At 43.1% G+C, this 20,629-nt stretch overlaps 1 protein-coding gene across 10 annotated transcripts in view; it reads left to right on the plus strand.

The window, feature by feature from the left end:
• The window catches only part of myt1b (myelin transcription factor 1b), a 110,364-nt gene that overhangs the window by 79,755 nt on the left and 9,980 nt on the right, over positions 1–20,629 (plus strand). For 6 of the 10 annotated variants that reach the window (XM_051425991.1, XM_051425986.1, XM_051425985.1 and 3 more), the window contains 16 exons: positions 203–257; positions 1,848–1,878; positions 2,965–3,027; positions 4,477–4,841; positions 5,490–6,713; positions 8,814–8,948; positions 9,986–10,076; positions 10,326–10,442; positions 12,878–13,092; positions 13,730–13,917; positions 15,985–16,242; positions 17,168–17,322; positions 18,007–18,069; positions 18,463–18,531; positions 19,655–19,717; positions 20,124–20,204. In XM_051425991.1, coding sequence (XP_051281951.1) covers positions 203–257; positions 1,848–1,878; positions 2,965–3,027; positions 4,477–4,841; positions 5,490–6,713; positions 8,814–8,948; positions 9,986–10,076; positions 10,326–10,442; positions 12,878–13,092; positions 13,730–13,917; positions 15,985–16,242; positions 17,168–17,322; positions 18,007–18,069; positions 18,463–18,531; positions 19,655–19,717; positions 20,124–20,204 — 3,173 coding nt within the window. The remainder of the gene's footprint in view (positions 1–202; positions 258–1,847; positions 1,879–2,964; positions 3,028–4,476; positions 4,842–5,489; positions 6,714–8,813; positions 8,949–9,985; positions 10,077–10,325; positions 10,443–12,877; positions 13,093–13,729; positions 13,918–15,984; positions 16,243–17,167; positions 17,323–18,006; positions 18,070–18,462; positions 18,532–19,654; positions 19,718–20,123; positions 20,205–20,629) is intronic. The other 4 variants (XM_051425988.1, XM_051425987.1, XM_051425989.1 and 1 more) reach the window with 4 other exon arrangements.

A 20,629-nucleotide genomic window follows, 5' to 3' on the forward strand; every position in this document is an offset into this window, starting at 1 on the left:
AGCATTCAGACTGAGGGTTATTATAGCAGTTCTTTTGAAGCAGAGGAAGGACAATTAACTGTAGATGTGTGGTGGAAAATAGTGAGAGCACTGAGGAATTACAACTGATGGTCTCTTCTCTCTCCCCTTCTGTTCCCTCCTTCACTCCCATCTCCCTCTCCTCCTCTCTCACTTTCTCTTCTTCCTCCTCTCTCTGTCACAGATGAGTGTGGAGGGTGATGACAAGCGAACTCGCACTCGGTCCAAGGGAATCAGAGGTGAGTGTCATTTCTCTCCATCATGTCAGGCCAGCCGTTCCACACAAGCACCCTTATGTTACTATATTCAACAAACAAGTCTTGACCCATTAGACTTGTGGGGTCCAGTATTTTGGTCCCCAAAAAGCTGTTGGACCCCACAAGTATAGTGTTTTCCCAGTTTTTGGACCCCACAAATATAGTAAAACAAGCCTCAAACACACATGCATTCAAACGTTCAAAAGTTTTATATGTATAGGGATGTGTGTACTGTAATTGTGTGTTTGCCTGTGTGAAGAAAACAATTTAACACAGAAAAACAAGTAGTCTAGATGATTTCTAACCATTCCAGACCCCACCCACTTCTGCTATAATAAAAGTTTGTGTGTACATGCATGTGTAAATGTGAATATAATTTAATTTTAGTTTGTAGATGTTTGTGTATATATACATATTGGTACATGTATTTCTCCATGTGTTTATATGTGTACAAGTCTGTGTATGTGTGTGTGTGTGTGTGTGTGTGTGTGTGTGTGTGTGTGTGTGTGTGTGTGTGTGTGTGTGTGTGTTTGATGTTTTGAAGCTAGACAGCAGAGCAACAGTTCAGAGGGCGTTTAGAGCGCAGAAAGGCGTCCAGTCATTCCAACTGCATGATGAAAGACTAAGAAACTGAAGATGCTGCACATACACACAGACACACACACACACACACACACACACACACACACACACACACAGACACACACAGCGGCAGTATGTTAGATTGTGTGTATTTTCCATGCTCTTAGTGTATCTTGATACTTGGGCTCTTTCTGACATGTGATTAATGCATGTGATATGGGAGCCCAAACTGAATTCTCCAGGAGCGTATTGTTTTCTCGTTTGCTCCAAATGAAAATAGGATATTTCTCCCCACTCATTCTATCGCTCAACTCCCAATCGATGCCTATAGCCGGCCGAGAGCGATGTGTGTGTGTGTCCGTGTGTGCGTGTTGTTTGTGAGTGGAGCTTGATTTATGTTTTGAAGGCAATTACTATAAGTTGTCCCAGAAAGAAGGGCTGTTTTCCACTGATGAAGGCAGTTTTCCTTTTAATTTCATTTTCCCAATTATGATAACTAAAGTGCAACAATTAATCATGTTTTATTGCTGAAGTCTGCATATAATTGTCACATTTTTTCCAAACAGCACGATGCAATTGGACTGATTTAGGTTTTCTCCTGTGTGTGTGTGTGTGTGTGTGTGTGTGTGTGTGTCTGTCTGTGTGTGTGTACGCTTTTGTGTTTGCCATTGTGTGTCATTCATAGAGTGTGTCTATGCGGGCCGGCGCTTACACTCCTGTTTGTTTTGCGCTAGCCTTTGTGAACATGTGTTTGTGTGTATGTTTGCATGCGAGCTCAGGAGTGTGTAGGTGTGTGTTTTTCCTCCTGATCATGCAGTCAGCAGTGTGTAAGCCTCTATGAGGAAACCTCATGGGATTCATATGCATTTGTGATTTATTGATCTGAATTTCTTTTAGCAGAGCAGCTTTCTGAGCAGTCGTTCACCTTTGTTCTCCCTCCCCTTGTATCTTTCTTCTCTCCCCCCCTCCTTCTCTCCCCCTTCCTCTCAGTTCCTATTGAGATCGTAGGACAAGAGCTGAGGTAAGGAAACACCTTCATCTTTGTGCAAATCCCTTTCATAAAGTTCTTTTATGTGCACCGCTGAGCAACCCCCCGGTACTTGTAGACTCACTATCAGTGCTTCTTTAGATGATGCTGTATATTATTATTTATTTTATTTCTTATCATCAGCACCTCTCAGCTCGTGGTCAGGGCCTCCAACAGGCTGCTATTGATTTCTAACAGCCTTTTGCTATTTCCTGCTATGAGCACATACAGTAGACGCAATGAAAGGGGCGTATGATCTTTTTACAATCTGATCCAAGGATACAGCGTGAGGAGGGAGGATGGCAAAGGGTGATGATTTTGTTTTTCTCTTGCCCTATCTTCCTACATCTTTGCCTCTCCCACCCAGGTGGCAGCTTTCAGGGCCTCGCCATTGTCCTCCTTCTCTCCCTCCTTCTAAATTATTTTTTCATTCTCTCTCATTTTGTCACACTTCACCTCCGAGCATTGATCTGTGCCCGGCACTCCAAAATAACCTTTTGGTTTCTGGATTGCGAAAAGGAAAAAAAAAAGCCAGTAGGGAGGCCAGAGAGCGCCTCATTTAAAATGCAAATGCAGTATTTTTTAATAAGTGAAATTAATAATAAGGATAATTGGAGTAATAAAGGGCAATTGCTGGGGGAAGTTAATGAGAATTGAAATGAGCCGTCCTGAGGGGTCATAGCAACCTGAATCAGAAGAAAGAGAGAGATGAGAGAGAGCGAGACCTGCTGATGATGACTGGTGAGGGGAGCAGAACAGGGGAAATTACAGCAGGTCTCGGCTGATCCTTATCGCTCACACTAACAGGATATAGGCCAGGGTTGATGTACGACATACAATATTATGTTCTCCCCGGCTTGATGCCACCTGCATTCATGCAGTATGTGTGTCTGCTGGATGGATGGGGGGTGTCTTTGTGCATGTGCATTTGTATGATGTGTGCTCAGTTTGCATGTCTCTGCCTTCCTTTGTTTATCTTACTTTACTTTGTTTTTTACCTGCCGTTATCACTGCTTCTGCGTAGGGACTAAAATGCACCTTGCCTTAAACATATCTCTAACCTCCATCCATCCCATCCAGCTGCCCTACCCCTGGATGCAATGGCTCTGGCCATATCAGTGGGAGATACTCACGACACAGAAGGTAGGGCAGATTAAAAACCCACCCTCTGTCTGTCCTTCTTCTCTGTCTGTCTGTCCACCTCTCTGCCCCACAGCATCTGCTTTATTGAGAAAATAGAAAAAGATTTTTATATTACATATTACGGTACATATTCGACATTATGGAAAACACCCATTCGCTTATGTGAGTTAGATCAGAAGGATAATACCACTCTAATGCCCGTACTCTAATTTTGAAGCTACAGCCAGTTAGCATAGCTTAGCATAAAGAGTAAAATTAGTTTTTGGTTCTGTCCAAAGGTTAACAAAATCCACCTACCAGCACTTCAGAATCTCTGTCGCCTTGTGACCCCTTAAAACACCAGTTAAGTCCCGCCCCTTTTTGGTCTGATAACAGTAGAGCAAGCCCCATCCCACTCCTGTGCACCTGCCTCATGACATAGATGTGAGGAATTTTTGTATGTATTTTAAGCTAAATAGGCACCAAATCTAAATAAAAAAAAATCAGTATTATTTAAGAAATAAGGGAAGAAGTGAAGCAAATTGTCTTAAAAATTCTGCTTTATTCTTCTGTTTATCTTGTGTCCTGTCCCCCAGGTTGGGAAATACTGACTTATTTACTTAATTGAAATTGCTTAGTTTCTTGAGCAAACAATAAACACAAAGACATAAGGTTGTCAGGATTCTGCAGTTGGTGATTTTATCTTTTGTTATTATGTAAATTGCAGGTGTTCCTGATAAGTTTCAAGGATACTGAATGACCCTAAGCGCCTAAATCCAATTGACAAAAGAGCACATTAATTATGTAATCTTCACATGCCAGTGAGAAAAGCTGTTCCCGAGAACACACATGCAGTGAAATGTGATTTCTTCAGCTTTTATTCCAGCTTCATTCTCTCTCCTTCCTCCTCTGTGTCGCTGGCCCTCAGAGACCTTGCGAGACTCAGGGCAGCTCACTGGCTTGAGACTCCTCTTTATTGAGGGGCAGATATTAGCTATCTGTTTACATGTGTACTCGTTCAGCAGGCAATTTCAGATGCACTTTGTTTATAGATCGTCCCTCAATCTCCCCCGGCGTCTCCCAGGTGAGAGTAAGAGGGAGTTTATTGGATTTCACCCTCTGCTGCCTCGCCTGCCCACCTCTCCATACAAGTTGTTCATTAAACGTTCCAGTCAATTGGCTGAGATTGGTTGTGATGTCTGAGTGACTGAGCATGGCGCCCCCCCTAGGCCACATCATGAATTATACTATCTGCTGAAAGAACTGCTCCATCCTTCTTCATGTCAAAACATACACACATGCTCCATCACGCGGCTTAAATTCACTCATGGACATGACGAGACTGTGCATGAGGTTTTTTGGACGTGTAGTTGTGATTTCCGACCCTACCAACCTCGCTTGGTATTTATCATCCTCTCCTTCTTCTCTCCTCCCTCTCTCCTTCTCTCTCATTTTTTCCCCCTCATTTAGCGTTCTGGGTTGCCCCATAGCCAGAAAGCGCCGTCTGGAGGAAGCAGAGGCTGAGCAGGAGCAAGACCAGGATACAGAGCAGCCTGCCTCTAAGAGGAAGGCCCACCCCCTGAAACTGGCCCTGGACGAGGGCTTCAGTATGGAGAGTGACGCCAGCAGTGAGGCTGAGGGTGATGGAGAGAAGGATGAGGAGAAAGCAGGTGAGAGCAAGCAGGCAGAGGAGGAGAGAGAGGAGATGACAGAAGACTTGACGCAGGACGGGCAGACAAATGAACAGAAGGAGGATACACAGAAGGAGGAGGAAGAGGAGAGGGAAGAAGAAGAGACATATCAGAAGGACGAGAACATATTTGCAGCTGATGAAGGTAGGCTAATATCAACCACAGCACTTTTTGGTGAGGAAACGTTTACTGCAACTCGAGGGCTTTTCAAGCAGTACTCTGTCTATATATAATTTTTTAAAGAGGACCAGCCGATGACGAAATTATTAGTGGTTTAATTGATCAACATCAATTCTGACGACTGATGAATTCTGTAAGTTTACTCAACGAGCAAAACTGACAAACATACAATTGTGCCACCTTCTCATGTGACTATTTGCTGGTTTTTCCTCCATTCCACATCAATGTAAATGTAATATATTTTGGTTGGTTTTTTTGAGCGTCACAATCCCAGCAAAAAAAAAAACAATTTCACCTTCAGAATTTGATGTATCCAGTTCTCCTTAATACTTCCGTAATTAGATCCTTAACGCCCACCCTCACACTCCTAATGACCACTAGGGGCACGAGGACTTTGTGAATGAGTTTCTGTCTGCGTAACAAGCTGCTCTACACCTACAGACTCTGTCACAGCGGGTGTTTTTATTTCAGTTCACTGTGAATGACTTAGCAGGCAGGAAAACAATGCTATCAGTGATGATAAAGATATTGCTGACAACAGCTTTATCTCACTTCATGACTCACTTGTTCCTCCGTGTCACAGCTCTGACCTCTTCATCTCTGTTTCCACAGAAGAGGAGTGTGTAATCATTGAGCCTGAGCTCAGAGCAGCGCCACCTGCAGCCGAGTGTCAGTCTCCCTCTCAGAGCAACGAAGAGGTGGCCAACTCTCTCCTCCACCTCGGGCGAGTCTCCGACAACAATACTCCAACTGTGGCCACTCAGCAGCCTGTTGCTATGGAGACTGAGGAGGATGTCACCGTGGCAGCCAAGCAGGGTGAAGAAGTAAAGGACAAGCAGGAGGGGGACGTGAATGAGAGGGAAGAGGAAGAGGAGGAGGTGGTGCACCGAGTTCAAGTACTGGAAGAGTCATCTGTTCTGCAGAAAGAGGCGGCTGAAGTGGAGGAAGAGGAGCTGGAGGAGGAGGTGGAGGATGAGCAAGGAGAGTGCTTGGACAGCAACAACCATGTGAGCCAGGAGAACCACCAGTATCTAACCGAAGATGTCCACCACCAACAGATCAAAGGCAAAGAGGAGGAAGTGGAGGAGGAAGAAGTTGAGGAGATGGCAGGGCCAGCACAGCAGAGGCAGGGCACTCCAGCAGAGGAGGAGGAGGATGAGGAGAAAGATGACGAAGACCACGGGGAGGTGAACCACATCTTGCCCATTTCTGACGTGCCAACTGCCATCCGCACCATCACCAGCACCGCAGCAGCTCAGGGAACACACATCGAGGCTCCAGAACACAGGGCCAGTCCTCTGGAGGACTACAAATCACACAGGACCAGTCCCCTCAGAAACTTCAATACCAACAGAACCAGTCCACTTGACAAATATGACTCTCATAAACGTAGCCCACTTCAAAACTACAAGGCCAGTCCTCCTTTAATCTACAACTCCCACAGGGCCAGTCCGCTTGAAGACTACTTTCCCACCATCAGAGGTGAGAACTATAAAATCCACAAAGCCTCGTCCTCTGCCTCCCCCGACGTTATCGAGGTGCGATCGGATAAGTCAGAGGAGAAAGACTTTGATGACATAGATGGGGATGACGAGCGCGACGATGAAGACAGCCTGTCGCAGCGTTCCACGGTGACGGACGAATCGGAGATGTTCGATGTAACCCGGGGGAACCTGGGCCTGCTGGAGCAAGCCATCGCCCTGAAGGCAGAGCAGGTGAAGCCGGCCGGGCCCAGAGAGCTGCTCTGCGCCCCAGATATCCACCACCAGCGATACTTCACAATGGATGACAGGCCCAAGCACCTGGACGTCCTCCGCAAGAGCTACTTCAGCAAAGGTAGGGCACAGTGGAGAAACTGAGAGAGGTACAGCACGGGCTGAGGTACAGCACGTACTGAGGCGTGAATGTTGCTTGAGGTAGGCAATACATCAGGAAGATTTAGTCCTCCTCATTTAGTCCGTTTTTAAAGCTACATTAGCATCATGTGGTTGTGCAGCTACAAGCAGGGCTGTCATCTTGGTGGTGCATTCGAGCACACTCAAACATCTGAGAATTGATATTCACCTGCCGATTTTCACTACTAGCACTGACAAGAATAAAGGGGACAATATGGTCTCTGTGATGAAAGACAGTTTCGCATTTTTGAAAGTTAATTTAATGTCTCTACAGTGTGCTGTTTGAATGCTGTCTGTGCAGAGTTTGACACTAGAAGGATGTTTTCACATTCATCTGCTGAAAGAGGAAAGTTTCTCTGTGCTCATTGAAAAACTGATTTTTAAGGGGCGGGGCCTACCAGCAGGATTTGTGACATCACAAATAGTCTGGAAGTCATCCTGGTCCAGTATGCAACTTGTACAGTGTGATGTAGAAACTTGAAGCCACCAGTGCACATCCACTGAGAATGGACTTTACAGTGAAGTAGGAGACATCTTGTGTCCAGCAGGAAAACTTTAGAAATCAACAACATTTGTATATTCTGAGATTCTGGAGGTTTTAATGAGGTAGAAGGAGGAGAAAAATCAAGCATTAATAACACTAAGCTCCTTACAAAACATACATAAAAACACATTAACAACACGATGCATGTTGTTGACAGTTGCATGTCAATGTTTTTTTAACATGTATGTATGTATAGACCTATTTTTGTCTGTTTAAACTTGTAATGCAACAGTCAACAAACATTATTGTTCTATTGTATATAGGTCTTAATACATGTCGGGGGGGTTAGTTAAAGTCAATTTGTAATCAATCGACCTAAACATGCATATCCTCCTGTATGGTTCTTTACATAGAGATGACTGGACCGTACATCTGGTCCTACGTAGAATAGCATGCAGAAAATTCTGCCCTCAATGTGTGCTGAACTTAATGTTGGGAGCAGAGCGTACAAATAAACACAGTGTACCAATTAAACGGCGATGAGTCACTGCACTCTGTTTAGATCCTCCCTCCTCCATTGTGCTGGGGATGAAGTGGTTCCAGCTGAATAGACTTCTATGAGGAGCATGGAGGAAGTGCTTGAAGAGAGAGTGAGAAGGGACAACAGCGAGAGAGGGAGGACAAGAGAGATGACAACAAGTTAGAGAGAAAGAGGAAGAGCGCAGGTTGCTCCACAGTAAGCGGTAGACTGTTTGTTTACATGCTGCATGTGTTCGGGCCTTGTATTTCACAGTTGGCGCGCTGCCCACTTGTCATGCTCTTCTCAGTATAGCAGTAGTGTGATTACATGCCTGGTAGTGCTGCCCTCTCCTTGGCCTCAGCTCCCTCCTGCGGTGACGTTCCTGTTCTGCTCAACGCTAATTAGGAGATGCATGTCTCGTTAACATTCAATTTGAAGGCCAATAGAGCATCGCACCATCCTCTTGCTCCTTTTTCCTCTTTCCCGTGCTGCCGATACTGGCTGGCCTACCTCCAGTGGCATCAGGGAAGAGTCTTTAGTTATGTATATATTACAGCCACAGGATTTCCTCCTGATACAGCTTCAGGTGTTGTTTGGTCCGAGATCTGACCAAATCCTTGAAAATGTCAGACAAGTGCTGAAACGGAGCAGAAAATCCTCAAAGTGTACAGGATAAGTAGATCGACTTTGATGGGGTTAACTTTGTAATAATTCATACATTTTGTAGTATTTCATCCCTGAAAGCATTTAGAGAAACACACAAGTCACATCTAGACTACTGCTTGAAACACATTGTGCCTTTAGAGAGATACATAAGACATGAGGCGCAGATACAGATGGTGTTGCTTTTGTACAGTTGTCTGAAATATGTCTAGATTTCATGCTCAGCCAAGCAGACTGTCTGATGGCATTAACCACTTGCTTTTGTCCTCCTTATTCACCCCACCTTCCCCTCTTGTCTTATCTCCCCTTCCTTTTCTCCACCCCTCTCATTGCTCTTTCTCCTCTCCTCTCTCATCCGTTTCTCCTCTATCCAGAGAGCAGTAGGCCAGAGAAGAGGGAGATCAAGTGTCCCACCCCGGGGTGTGATGGGACGGGTCATGTGACCGGTCTTTACCCCCACCACCGCAGCTTGTCAGGCTGTCCGCACAAGGACAGGATCCCCCCGGAGAGTGAGTTTTCTCCAGCTGCTTAGAAGATGAAAATAAGCACAGACAGAAGAAAAGTGACAACAAAGGGCAGTGTGACAGTGATAGAAACGCACCACCTCTCCTCACTGCGGAGTTAGACAGCACAGTATATTCACAGTACCAATTTAACCAAGAGGTTTTCCTAAAGTTCATGTTACTGATATTCACCTTTTTACATTAGAATAGAATAGAATAGATCTTTGTTGTCATTGTCACAGGTACAATGAAATTTAAAGTGCTCTCCGATCAGTGCTTAATTTAGCATTATTATTATGCTGATAGAGATTACAGTAAACAAGTAACAAGTAAAAGTTGAAAGTTAAAACTACCAAACTGGCAAAAATTTAAACCAAAATTTAAAATAGATGTTTGGATTTGGCTTTCATATGCAGTGATAGTGCATTTTTCCTGCTCAACCTCATACTGTGCTTGTGACTGTAAAGATACTTCCATTACACAGAGGCCAACTAACTGTAGCCATGACCACAGTTCCATTAAATATAGACAGGTTCCCTGCTATTCTCTGATTAGGGTTCACTTCATATTCATTTATACTTAGGGACTGTACTAAAAATATTATATATACAGGCCAGAAAAGGGTGGGTTTTTTGGTAGAAGGAGCTGGGGATGGTCTGTATATTTTCCTCATCTCAAATTGATATTTTCATTTACATTTATTGCAAAAGGAGAAGCACTGAGTTGGCCATGGACTTTAACTCGTGTTTTGATATTTGACATAGCACTACTTGACACGCTATTTGGACAAAACAGACCCCTTTAATTAGTTTAGTTTTGATGGAAAGTCAGACACCTGTCCTCAAACATTTTTTTTATCATTTTGAATCTTTGGGTGGGCCAGAGTAGCTGGAATATTCACCATTTTGTTATGTTTGCCACTGACAAAAGGAAATATTTATAATGCTGGGGGCTTGCTTTTTTATTTTTATAAAAAGGATTTTATTGTTTCAATTGGATTGTGGATTTCTCTTACCGAGTGATTGTGTGTGTCTTCTCCTCAGTTCTGGCCATGCATGAGAATGTGCTGAAGTGTCCAACTCCTGGCTGCACTGGTCAGGGCCATGTTAACAGCAACCGTAACACACACCGAAGGTATTCATACACACATAACAGTACAGTATCTGTGAACATCTGTATGTGTGTTTCTGACTGTCTGTATTACTGCAGACGAGGGTGTCATGCACAGGGCTTGTATTTCCGTTTATGTATTTGCGAGTTCACATATTAATTTAGGCAGGACATTGAATGTGTCAGTCCATAGCAGTGGGATGCAGATTTACATGGTCAGCAACATGCTCTCATGTTGATATTCATCTTCTTTTTCTTCCTCCATCCCTTCAGTCTGTCTGGATGCCCCATTGCTGCTGCAGAGAAGCTGTCCAAGGGCCATGATAAGCAGCATCTCTCTCAGCCAGGCACAGAGCACCTCAAAGGTTGTCACAACGACAGGGTGTTAAGGTGGGTAATCAAAAAAGTATCCAATTATATACCTATATATATTATATATAAGTATGGAGCCAGAATGATGCCATATCAGACAGTTAAATCAATGTTGTCAGTTATTTTTCCAACTGAGAAGCTACTGTTACAAGAGTTCATACAGTGATGTAATATGCAGTATGGAAGATCAACATTGCCCATACTACTGTGGTTACATGTCAAAGTTAGCTTCAGCTTGACAGTATATTTTGGTTAGCTAGCTCTTCTCATAGTCAGATGTTGACAGGTTTTTTGACAAGACGTAGTATTCAGGCGCTACAGTAGGATTGGCCAGGCATCCGTGCTCGTCAGGTGACAGAAAACGTATTAATAAAACTTTATACTGCACGCAGTATACAGATACAGATAAAGTCGAAGACTAGCTAAAATGGGACCCATACCTGGGAAACTGGGGTTTGAGTCCCCTGTGAGAAAGTTTTTTAAACTTAGTTGACTTATTATTTATTTTTATTATTCTTATATTCAATTTTCAGTTGCAGTTTGATTAGGTTTAGGCAACAAAATCTTGATAAGGTTTAGGAAATTGTCATAATTTGGGTTAAAATAGACAGATGTAACAATGTTAACCACATGTTAAAAAGCCTCGGGCAGAAAACTTCTCCCACAGGCACAAGCATGGCCAATGCTGGTGCTTGAATGCTACGCAGGGCGTGTCTTGCCATGAAAAGCAGAGGGATCCATAATAACGCATTGACACATCCATCTTATTATAAGCGTGAGAAAGAAGGGAAATATTTGGTACGGAAAGTAGTGAATAAATAAATGATTAAAAGAAAGCATTGGAGGTTTAAGGAAAAGTATTACACTTTTAAGTTACTTTTTACACTCCATTTTAATTATTTAGCTATTGGCATTAATACTTCACATATTCAGTTTTACTTTTGACTCGTGAGAATCCTTTAATACCTTTTGTTGGTTTCGGGCCTCCATAAATATGATGGTGAATGACAAGGCAGACTGGGCATAATGAACCTTTTGCCTACATAAAAGCTGTCTCCCTACAATCCAATCCCCATACAGCTGAATCCCTCTCAAGGTTAGCTAGTTTACTACTGAGCCACACAGAAACCACAGAGACAACCCTGACCTTGGTTATTGTGCCCCTCAGGAGAGGTAAAGCCGACCAGTGAATGGCTCAATATAACGAGAAAGTCTTGAAGCATTCAGTCTGGCGGTCCAATCATTACTGTCACCTCAAACGCAGAGATCTCTTTATCTCCATTCATCTCCCCAACTGGTCAGGCGCCGTGATCATGGCCAGAAGAATGATAATTAACACAAACCAGACGCTGGTATTATGCTCAGTCCGCGCTCTTCCTCATTGGTATTTTAATTAATAATGCAGCTGATAAGCTAATTATGCAAGTTGTAGGGGCATTGCAAGAGGATAGGAAAAATAATTGCTTTCCTTGAGGAAAACCTCATCAGTGGTCGGACAAAGCATCGAGGATTAAAACATAATAAGGTTTGCTTTGTTTCTCCCTCTCAGATTGTTATTAAAATGAGCTTGGTTGTCTGTTATGTGTGGGACTGAAGAATTCCTCGTGCAATCCATGTTCTAATGGAATCCATGTTGAATGAATAAAAAGAGGAAGAATCCCCTGTGATCAGTGGTAGAAAGTTTTATTTTTTTATTGTCATGTAAACCCTCCTCCAGATGTGAGCATGTGTTTTTGGGGTGTCGCTGTGTGAAGGCTGCCCCGATAGCAGCACGCCTACAGGCCAGGTCATGTCATGTAGCTTATTAATGAGCGTATGGTTTAGAGACCAGAGACTGTGATACGGGCTTCAGTGAAAAAGATGACGAAGGTGACTCCACTCCCCCCGCCCCATTCCCCGACCCCACCGTGCCTCCCTCTTTTCACCACTCCCCCTTCTTTCTTCCCCATTCCTCTCTCCTCCTCGTCCTCGCTTCTTTCTCTCTTCCCCCACCCTCCTGCCTCTCCCTGGTCTATCAGTGGATTTACGCCAACAGGTCTGACAAAAGCCCAGGCTCTCCAGGAAAACGAGAGGGCTTAAAGCTCATAAATTCCATGCTGTACAACATGCAAATGTGCCCTCTGCTGATAAGAGAGCTTTTAATCCTGCTGCACTCCTGCTAAGTACACCATTGCCCCTATCTTTACTCTCTCTATGTTGCTCTACCTCCTTCTCTCATTCTCTCATTCTCTTATTCTCTTTTTTCTCTTCTTTTTATTTGTTTTTTATGTCGATTGTGGGACTCTTTATTGAGCCAATCCTCTTTCATATCCCATCTCTCCTGGCCTATTCTATTCTGTTCTATTGTATTCTATTCCATTCTACTTTATTTCTTCTTAATCCCTCCTCCTGCCTTCTTCTTTACCCCCCAACCAGCCCCACCCTGACGTCCTCTCTCTCGTCTCTCCTCGCAGGCCCATGTGCTTCGTGAAGCAGCTGGAGGTGCCCCAGTATGGCAGCTACAGGCCCAACATGGCACCCGCCACGCCTCGCGCCAACCTTGCCAAGGAGCTGGAGAAGTACTCCAAGGTGTCCTTCGATTATGCAAGCTTTGACGCTCAAGTGTTTGGGAAGCGCATGCTTGCTCCAAAGATGCCCACCAGCGAAACCTCACCCAAAGCCTTCAAAAGTAAGGGAGGACCGCTGGTTTCTTTTGTGTGTTTCTAGCTGGGGTGTGATATTCCAGCGTTGGCTGGCCATTCAGTTTCATATAATGCTTTTTTCTTCTTCAATTTTTTACACTTTTATCTCAGTATATTTTATTGTTGGCACTGTATTAAAGCTGCAGTAGGTAATTTTTACAAAAAAGTGTCATATTTACTGAAACTTTCACTATACAGTGACAGTAGTACACAAGACAGATAATCTGTGAAACAATCTGCTTCATCTGGCTCCTCCTGGTGCTCCTAATGGTATTTACAAGAATCCAACGGGCCTGAACGAAAACAACCAATCAGAGCAGAGGAAGATAGTTAATTGTTGAGTCTCATTACCAGGGCGTCAAATACAGATGCTCTGGGAAGTCAACAATCAACTATAATCAAACGTCTTTCTATCTTTCTTGGCTCTGATTGGTTGTTTTCAGTCAGGCCCGGTGGATTCCTGCAAATGCCATTGGGAGCACTAGAATGAGTTAAATGTTACCTTCTGCAGCTTCAATTACTTTACCACTCTAAGCATTTAAGCTACTAAGAAATATCTATATTATCCACTGCTTTAATAGTCACCAGATCTAACGTTGAGTTTTCTCGATTGTTCTCCTGCAGCTAAGCCCTCATTCCCCAAGTCATCGTCACCTAGCCTCAGTCTCCACGGTTACGGGAAGAGCTCCTCCTTGGCCTACGACTACTCCCATGATGCAGAGGCCGCTCACATGGCTGCCACTGCAATCTTGAACCTATCTACACGCTGCTGGGAGAAACCTGAGAACCTCAGCACTAAACCCCAAAACAAGGTAAACAGAGCGCCACTATCCATCTCTTTCCAGGTTAATTAGAACATAACGAAGATTGTAATTAAAGACTAACAGTAGGGGAAATGAATCACCTAGTTTTAAGGTGATCAAAAAATAGATTACAATTGGGAGATGAGTGAGTTGTTTATGGGTTTGTCATTATTGTAAAGTGTGGTGCTGTTGTCCTCTCCTGAGCACTCGGACAAAGAGATTATTAGCTGATTGTAGTGCAGATTGAAACATTGCAGGCCACAGCTGGTGAGATGAGAGGGGATGGCAGTGGGTGTGCCTTTCCTATCCTCTCCTCATTTTTTTCTCTCCTCATCAACTCTGCATGAATATATCATCAGGAGACATTGGCTTACAGCAACAGGATGGTGTTGAGATGCAGTTGCATCACCTTTCCCGTCCTCTTTCATCCTTCCATCCCTCCATCCCACACACTTTTCATGTTGTTATTGAATTTGGCTGACTGCCAGTTCCCTGGATTACTTTTCCACCAGGTAGCCTTTTTTCATTATCTGCTGGACGGATCTCCCACTCTCTATCTCCACCCCCGCTACTCTTTCTTTCATTTTCTTTTCACATCTCTTTTTTTCTCTCTTTTATCTCCCTCTCTTCCTCCCCATGCAAGTCCCACTGTTTCCCTATCTGTCTATACCTCTCTAGCTCTCACTCACTTCCTCCTTCCCCTCTCTGTGCACAGGAGGTGTAATTGGAGCACCACTTTCCCCCATATTGTGATTTTTAAAAGCCCTTTTGCCTCACAGAGGAGAGAAAGTGACTGCTTCATCATTTTTCGATTTCCTGACATGGTTTTAGGAAGATAAAAAGTGAAGATTAATGTCTCTGGCAGCACAGCAGAGCAAGGTGTTGTTCGGCAAAGCACCGATCCAAGAGCAGGCCTTAGCTGCGCAGTATGACAGTGCAGATCAACCGGAGACTGATCTGGAATCAGAGTTGGAGCCAGTTGAAATCCAATATTGAAACATTGGAACACTGAGCTCATCAACCAGGGACAGTTCTGGGAACTGTTCCCGTTTTTTTCTCCTCTTCTCCTAACCCTTTGATTTTTCTGGCCCCTGACCAGCCCATGAGCGCCATTTTAGATGAATGTTGAAAACATGGCTCATCTCCCCTCTCTGCTTCTGTTCACCTGCCAGCACCATAATAGAGCAGGAGAGATGAACCCTTGTGCTGTTGGCAAAGTATTTGCAGAGTACATTAGATGTCATTACTAGCATGCTTAAGCGATGAAGGTGGTACATGAAAAGCACTGTAAAAAAGTGCATCACACTGCTGTATGACTGTATAAATATTTGTCTGGTACAAGCTTGAGGTCAAGTAAAGGTGGATGGACAGAAACAGGAAAAAAATCTATTATTTTACCACATGAAAGTTTAGTTTAATCTGAATCTAAATTCCTCCCTGTATGTGACACTGGGTTGAAGTTATGTCTGAGGAAAATGTAGGTATGTTAATGTATGAATCTGCTCAAGAGGTTAATTAAATTAATCACAAACATCATTATCATCATACAGGACTGCCTCTCCTACACTAAGGTGCAGGGAGACTGCATTAGCCATTTATATTTGGGAATACTCAATTAGATGTAAGGCCATAGCAATGGAGTCAACATTGGGGGACCAAATTAGTCAGGAGGTCCTACCAACATTTAAAAACAAACAAACGAAAAGGGTCAGGCGCCCGGTTAGCTCAGTCGGTAGAGCTGGCGACCCATATACGGAGTCGCTGCAGCGGCCCAGGTACAAATCTGACTTGTGGCCCTTTGCTGCGTGTCATCCCCTCTCTCTCTGCCCCCTCCTGTCAATCTTCAGCTGTCAAATAAAGGCATGAAAAGGCCAAAGAAATAACAAAACAAAAAAATAATTATATATATATTTCCATTTATGTATTCATGGGATTTTTTATTTTATTTAATATTGAACACTTTTGGACTCCATAACTGTAGAGTTCAAAAAGGTTTTTTTGTTGTTGGAGATCCTCCAACAGTTGATGATGATGTGATATGGCCTCAGTCCTGACTATCTTATGTGTTCTATCCAGGAAATAGACATTGAGGTGGATGAGAACGGCACCCTGGACCTGAGTATGAAGAAGCCCATTAAACGGGAGGGCAGTATGTCCGGCACCAGCCCAGGGGTTCGTTCCCCAGACCCTTCTTCCTCCTCCTCTTCCTCGCTCCATCATGGTGGAAGCAGCGGGATGACGTCACCAAACCTACACACCTACAAACAGGAGGAGTGGGAGGGACCTCTGGATTACACCAAACCCAACCGCCAAAGGGAGGAGGAAATGGACGAGGTCAGTACAATTAGACGAGCCAAAGTACAAGTCTGGAATGCGCAGTATTTCCTGTGATATTAGTCACAGAGGAAGTATTGCAACATAAATAACAACAGACAAAATTCCCCCTAAGCTTTTTGAATAAGAAGCTACTTGTTTACATCACTATGTCTTTCTCTAATCCCCTCGCCTTATTTCCTGTCCCCTTGTCCTCCTTGTATTATTCATTTATTTCACTGAAATGCGAGAGTTACTGTACAGTTAAAACATTGCACTGTATAACAGAGGTGGTGTGTCAGGTGCATTGCACCATCCTGACTTTGGCATATGCTAATTTTTACTCCTTTGAACTTTTTCAAAAGAAATATAAAGGGCTTTGAGTATAAATTTTTTATGAGGACACTCTGCATCACTTGTCTACAAAAGAATGAGAAAGGGATCAGAATAGAGACTTGTGTGCACATGGTGGTTTGCAAAGTTTTTTTGCTTGTATACAAATATGCAAACTATTGCGAGAAAGCCATCAATCAAAAATGGTCTAAAAAATATATCAATACTGTCAATACAGTCTAAACAACAACACATTAGTGCGATTCAAAGACACCCTCCAGACATGTATAAAGACATATATACGCATATGTCTTAATAAGTAGTCTGCTGGACACAAGATGTCTCCTACTTCACTGTAAAGTCCATTCTCAGTGGATGTGCACTGGTGGCTTCAAGTTTCTACATCACACTGTACAAGTTGCATACTGGACCAGGACTGTCATCATACTCATTGGCTCCACCCCTTAAAATCAGATTTTGAGTGAGCAGGGAGAAACTTTCCACTTTCAGGAACAACATTTTTTTTTAGCAACAATTTTTGAGTGGAAAGGGTCTTTAAATGATTCTCAGAGGAATTTGTGCTCATCTTCTTTTTTTTATATTCATTTTTCAGATGGAGCACACAGGACAGTCGTTCGTCTCGTCTGACCCGGAGGACTGTGACATGATGCAGGACTGTCTGGAGGAGAGGAAGTACCCAGGAGAGGTTACAACCCCAAGCTTCAAGGTCAAGTTCCAGCCCAAGGACAGCAAGAAGGAGCTGCTCTCGTAAGTGACAAGACAAATAACCAGCTCTGTTTCCGACTATGTTCACCTTGTTAGTTTTGTTAGCATGCTAATTTGAATTTTTAGTTAGTACTAAACAAAAGTACAGTTGATGTTGAGTTGAAGCTCATGAGAATGCCACTTCTGCATGTACAGGTATTGAAATTCTTACCTGATGATGGCGCTAGATGAGAAGTTAAGGGAACAGCAATGCTGTTACAGCTGATCCTGAGGGGAACATGAATGTGTCTCAAATTTCATGGCAATCCATCCAGTAGTTGTGGACATATCTCCCTCAAAACCACAAATGGAAAAGTCAGAATCACCACAGTCATTAGAGTCCATCCTCTGGAGACCATGAATATCTGTAGAAAATGTTCATCCAGGATAATGTAGAGATATTTTACAGGATAAGTGAAAACTTTTACCTGCAGATGGTGCTAGATAAAAAGTCAGTAGATCACCAAAGTCATTAAAATCAACTTCTTGAATCATGAATGTCTTTACACAGTTTCATGGCAATCCTTTATTCTCTCTGGACCAAAGCGGTTAACCGACATTGTTATCCAAAAACAACAAAAAAGAAGGGATGGGAAACTTAACATATTTAGTCCAAAATGTTCCGTCCCCCTGTCCTCTGTCTAACTCTGTCTCTCTTTTCTCCTCTGTGTATCTCACCCTCTCCAGGTGCCCTACACCTGGCTGTGATGGCAGTGGTCACATCACTGGAAACTATGCGTCCCATCGCAGGTAGGCACCATTGCAGCAGACTTATTTGGGTGACACAGTAGTGCTCTATATATATGAAATGTTAGCTCTGCTGAGGCTGAGAGACTCCAAAGCGGACACCCTACAACTAATTCAAATATTTTATTTGATCCTGACATGCCAGAGGCAATAATGTAGCGTGAGCCCGGGAAGCAAAGACAGTCATTGACTTTGATATGCATCAGTAATTTACCTCTTGCCGTCCGTCCTCTTCTTCCTAAATGACCTTGGTATGCCTTGCATTCTTGATTTCCCTTCACTCACGTGTTTCTCCTCTCTCCTTTCAATCCCCTCACACCGGCTTTCCTCGCCGCCCCCTCCTTTTTCATCCTTCTCTTCTTCTGCCTGTCCTTCGCTCTTTCTCCTTTCTCTCAGTCTGTCTGGGTGTCCTCTTGCTGATAAGAGCCTTCGGTCCCTCATGGCGGCCCACACCCCTGAACTCAAGTATGTCTGCTCTACACCTTTTCACTGTCACTTCAATGTACTGCTACTGACACTGTTCAACGCCACAGTGCCTTATTTTGCTGAAGTTAACTACTCTTTTGTTGTTGGCTGCTGGCTCTGCTGCTGCTGATGCATCTGTCATGGTGTCTTTTCTGCATCTGGCTTGGACTATGCTTGCTTTCACTTCAGTCAGTTCATGTAAATGTGAAATGAAACTGCAATTCTATATTAAGTAGTATGCATAGCTTTTTACTAGATAACAGGGTTTTTGTGGCCCACTATAGATAGTTATAACAAGCGTTTAAACAGCAAGGAGCCTGAATGAATGTAAAGCTTATATATACAACATGTACTTGCCACTGGATGTGGCACTAGAGTACCAGAATCTAAGACCAAAACAATGGGACAGAAATAACAACTCTTTTTTAGTCTTTACAAAGTCTTTTTAACAATCTTCCATGCTAGCTTGGTTGAGATGTGAAAATATTCATGAAAATGGCCTAAACATAAGCTAACTATGCCTGTCAAAGTACATCCACTAAAAGTTGTTGGTTTTGCCACTGACAGGCTCCGATTGTTATTCTAAGTGTCTGACAACATTATGGAAAGGGTCCCTACAGAGATAGAGCTTTTCTGTAACCAGATTCAGCCGTAGGAACACTGAGCCTCCATAGACAAAAATACTAATTTTACCTTGCATAACATCATAACTTTATTCAAAGTGGACAGTAACAGAATTGTTAGTCTTTCCAGTGTTCCAACAATCACCAGCTCTGGTTTGGTTGAAATAAATCCTTAATTCACCAATGTAGATGATAAAATTACACGGCGCAGACCTGCATGGAAACAAACCACAGAGAGGCTGCGATAGCAACACAGGCAGAGGGAGTGAGACACCATGACTCCACTACATCTTTACATAGAGAATAGTTGCTGATATATTCACGTTTTAAATCTCATATATAACCTAACCTTAAAAAATGAATAGGAAAATTAGCAATGTTATTAAGCTCTCATCTGCATAATCCCATATTCTTGAAGACATTCCACTGTGAGACATCTGTAATGTTATTTTTTCTACTAACCTTGTATTAAATGTTAAACGCTGCTCTGCCTTTCCCAGATGCCCCACTCCAGGATGTGATGGCTCAGGTCACATCACAGGAAACTACGCCTCCCACAGAAGGTAACAAACAAAAAACACAAATGCTCAAAATGCACAAAAAACCGCACACAAACACACACACACACACACACACACACACACACACACACACACACACACACACACACACACACACACACACACACACACACACACACACACACACACACACATACAGTCAGTCAGAGAGGCCTAGTGACAGTTCATGGTAGAATTAGACAGGGATCATATACTCACACATTTCCACACCTTTCCATGATCCTATTTTTGGCCATATTAGGCGTTTTTAAGTTGATTTGGTTTGTAATTTGGTTGAACAACCTCTGTAAAAATATTCTTCCTTATATTGTTCTCCCTTTATTAAGCAATCACTTCACCAGACCTTTTTTCAACCCTATGTTATCAACTCCATACTTTCTGTTTTCAGTCTCTCTGGGTGCCCGCGTGCCAAGAAAAGTGGAATTAAAACTCCTACCAAGGACAACCAGGAGGACTCCGAGCTTTTAAAGTTCGTACCGCTCAGAAAGCCATAATGTCTGCTTTTAGCGAGACTGACGGTAAAAGTAAAATGCAATAAAAAGAGAAACAGAGAGAGAGAGAGAGAGAGAGAGAGAGAGAGAGAGAGAGAGAAGTCACTGTGAATCATATGCAGAGGTAGTGACCTGCCCCCGTAATTGAATCAAACAATCAGGCCCTTACTGATGGGAAAATACACTTACTGCAGATACTGATTCTGAATGTAGTTCATGGTAGAGTATCCTAGAGTAGATTGTCAATACATAAGAAATACATGGGCTTCATATTGCATTTGCACACAAAACAGTTAATTTAACATGTTGATTACTGCATGTGCTAAACCTTAATAGTTCTTGCATCAGTAATATAATTCTTTGCATTAATAATATGTCAAACACAGATGTAAGACAATGAATT

Source organism: Dicentrarchus labrax, unplaced genomic scaffold, assembly GCF_905237075.1.
Source record: "Dicentrarchus labrax unplaced genomic scaffold, dlabrax2021, whole genome shotgun sequence".
Classification (NCBI taxonomy): domain Eukaryota; kingdom Metazoa; phylum Chordata; class Actinopteri; family Moronidae; genus Dicentrarchus; species Dicentrarchus labrax.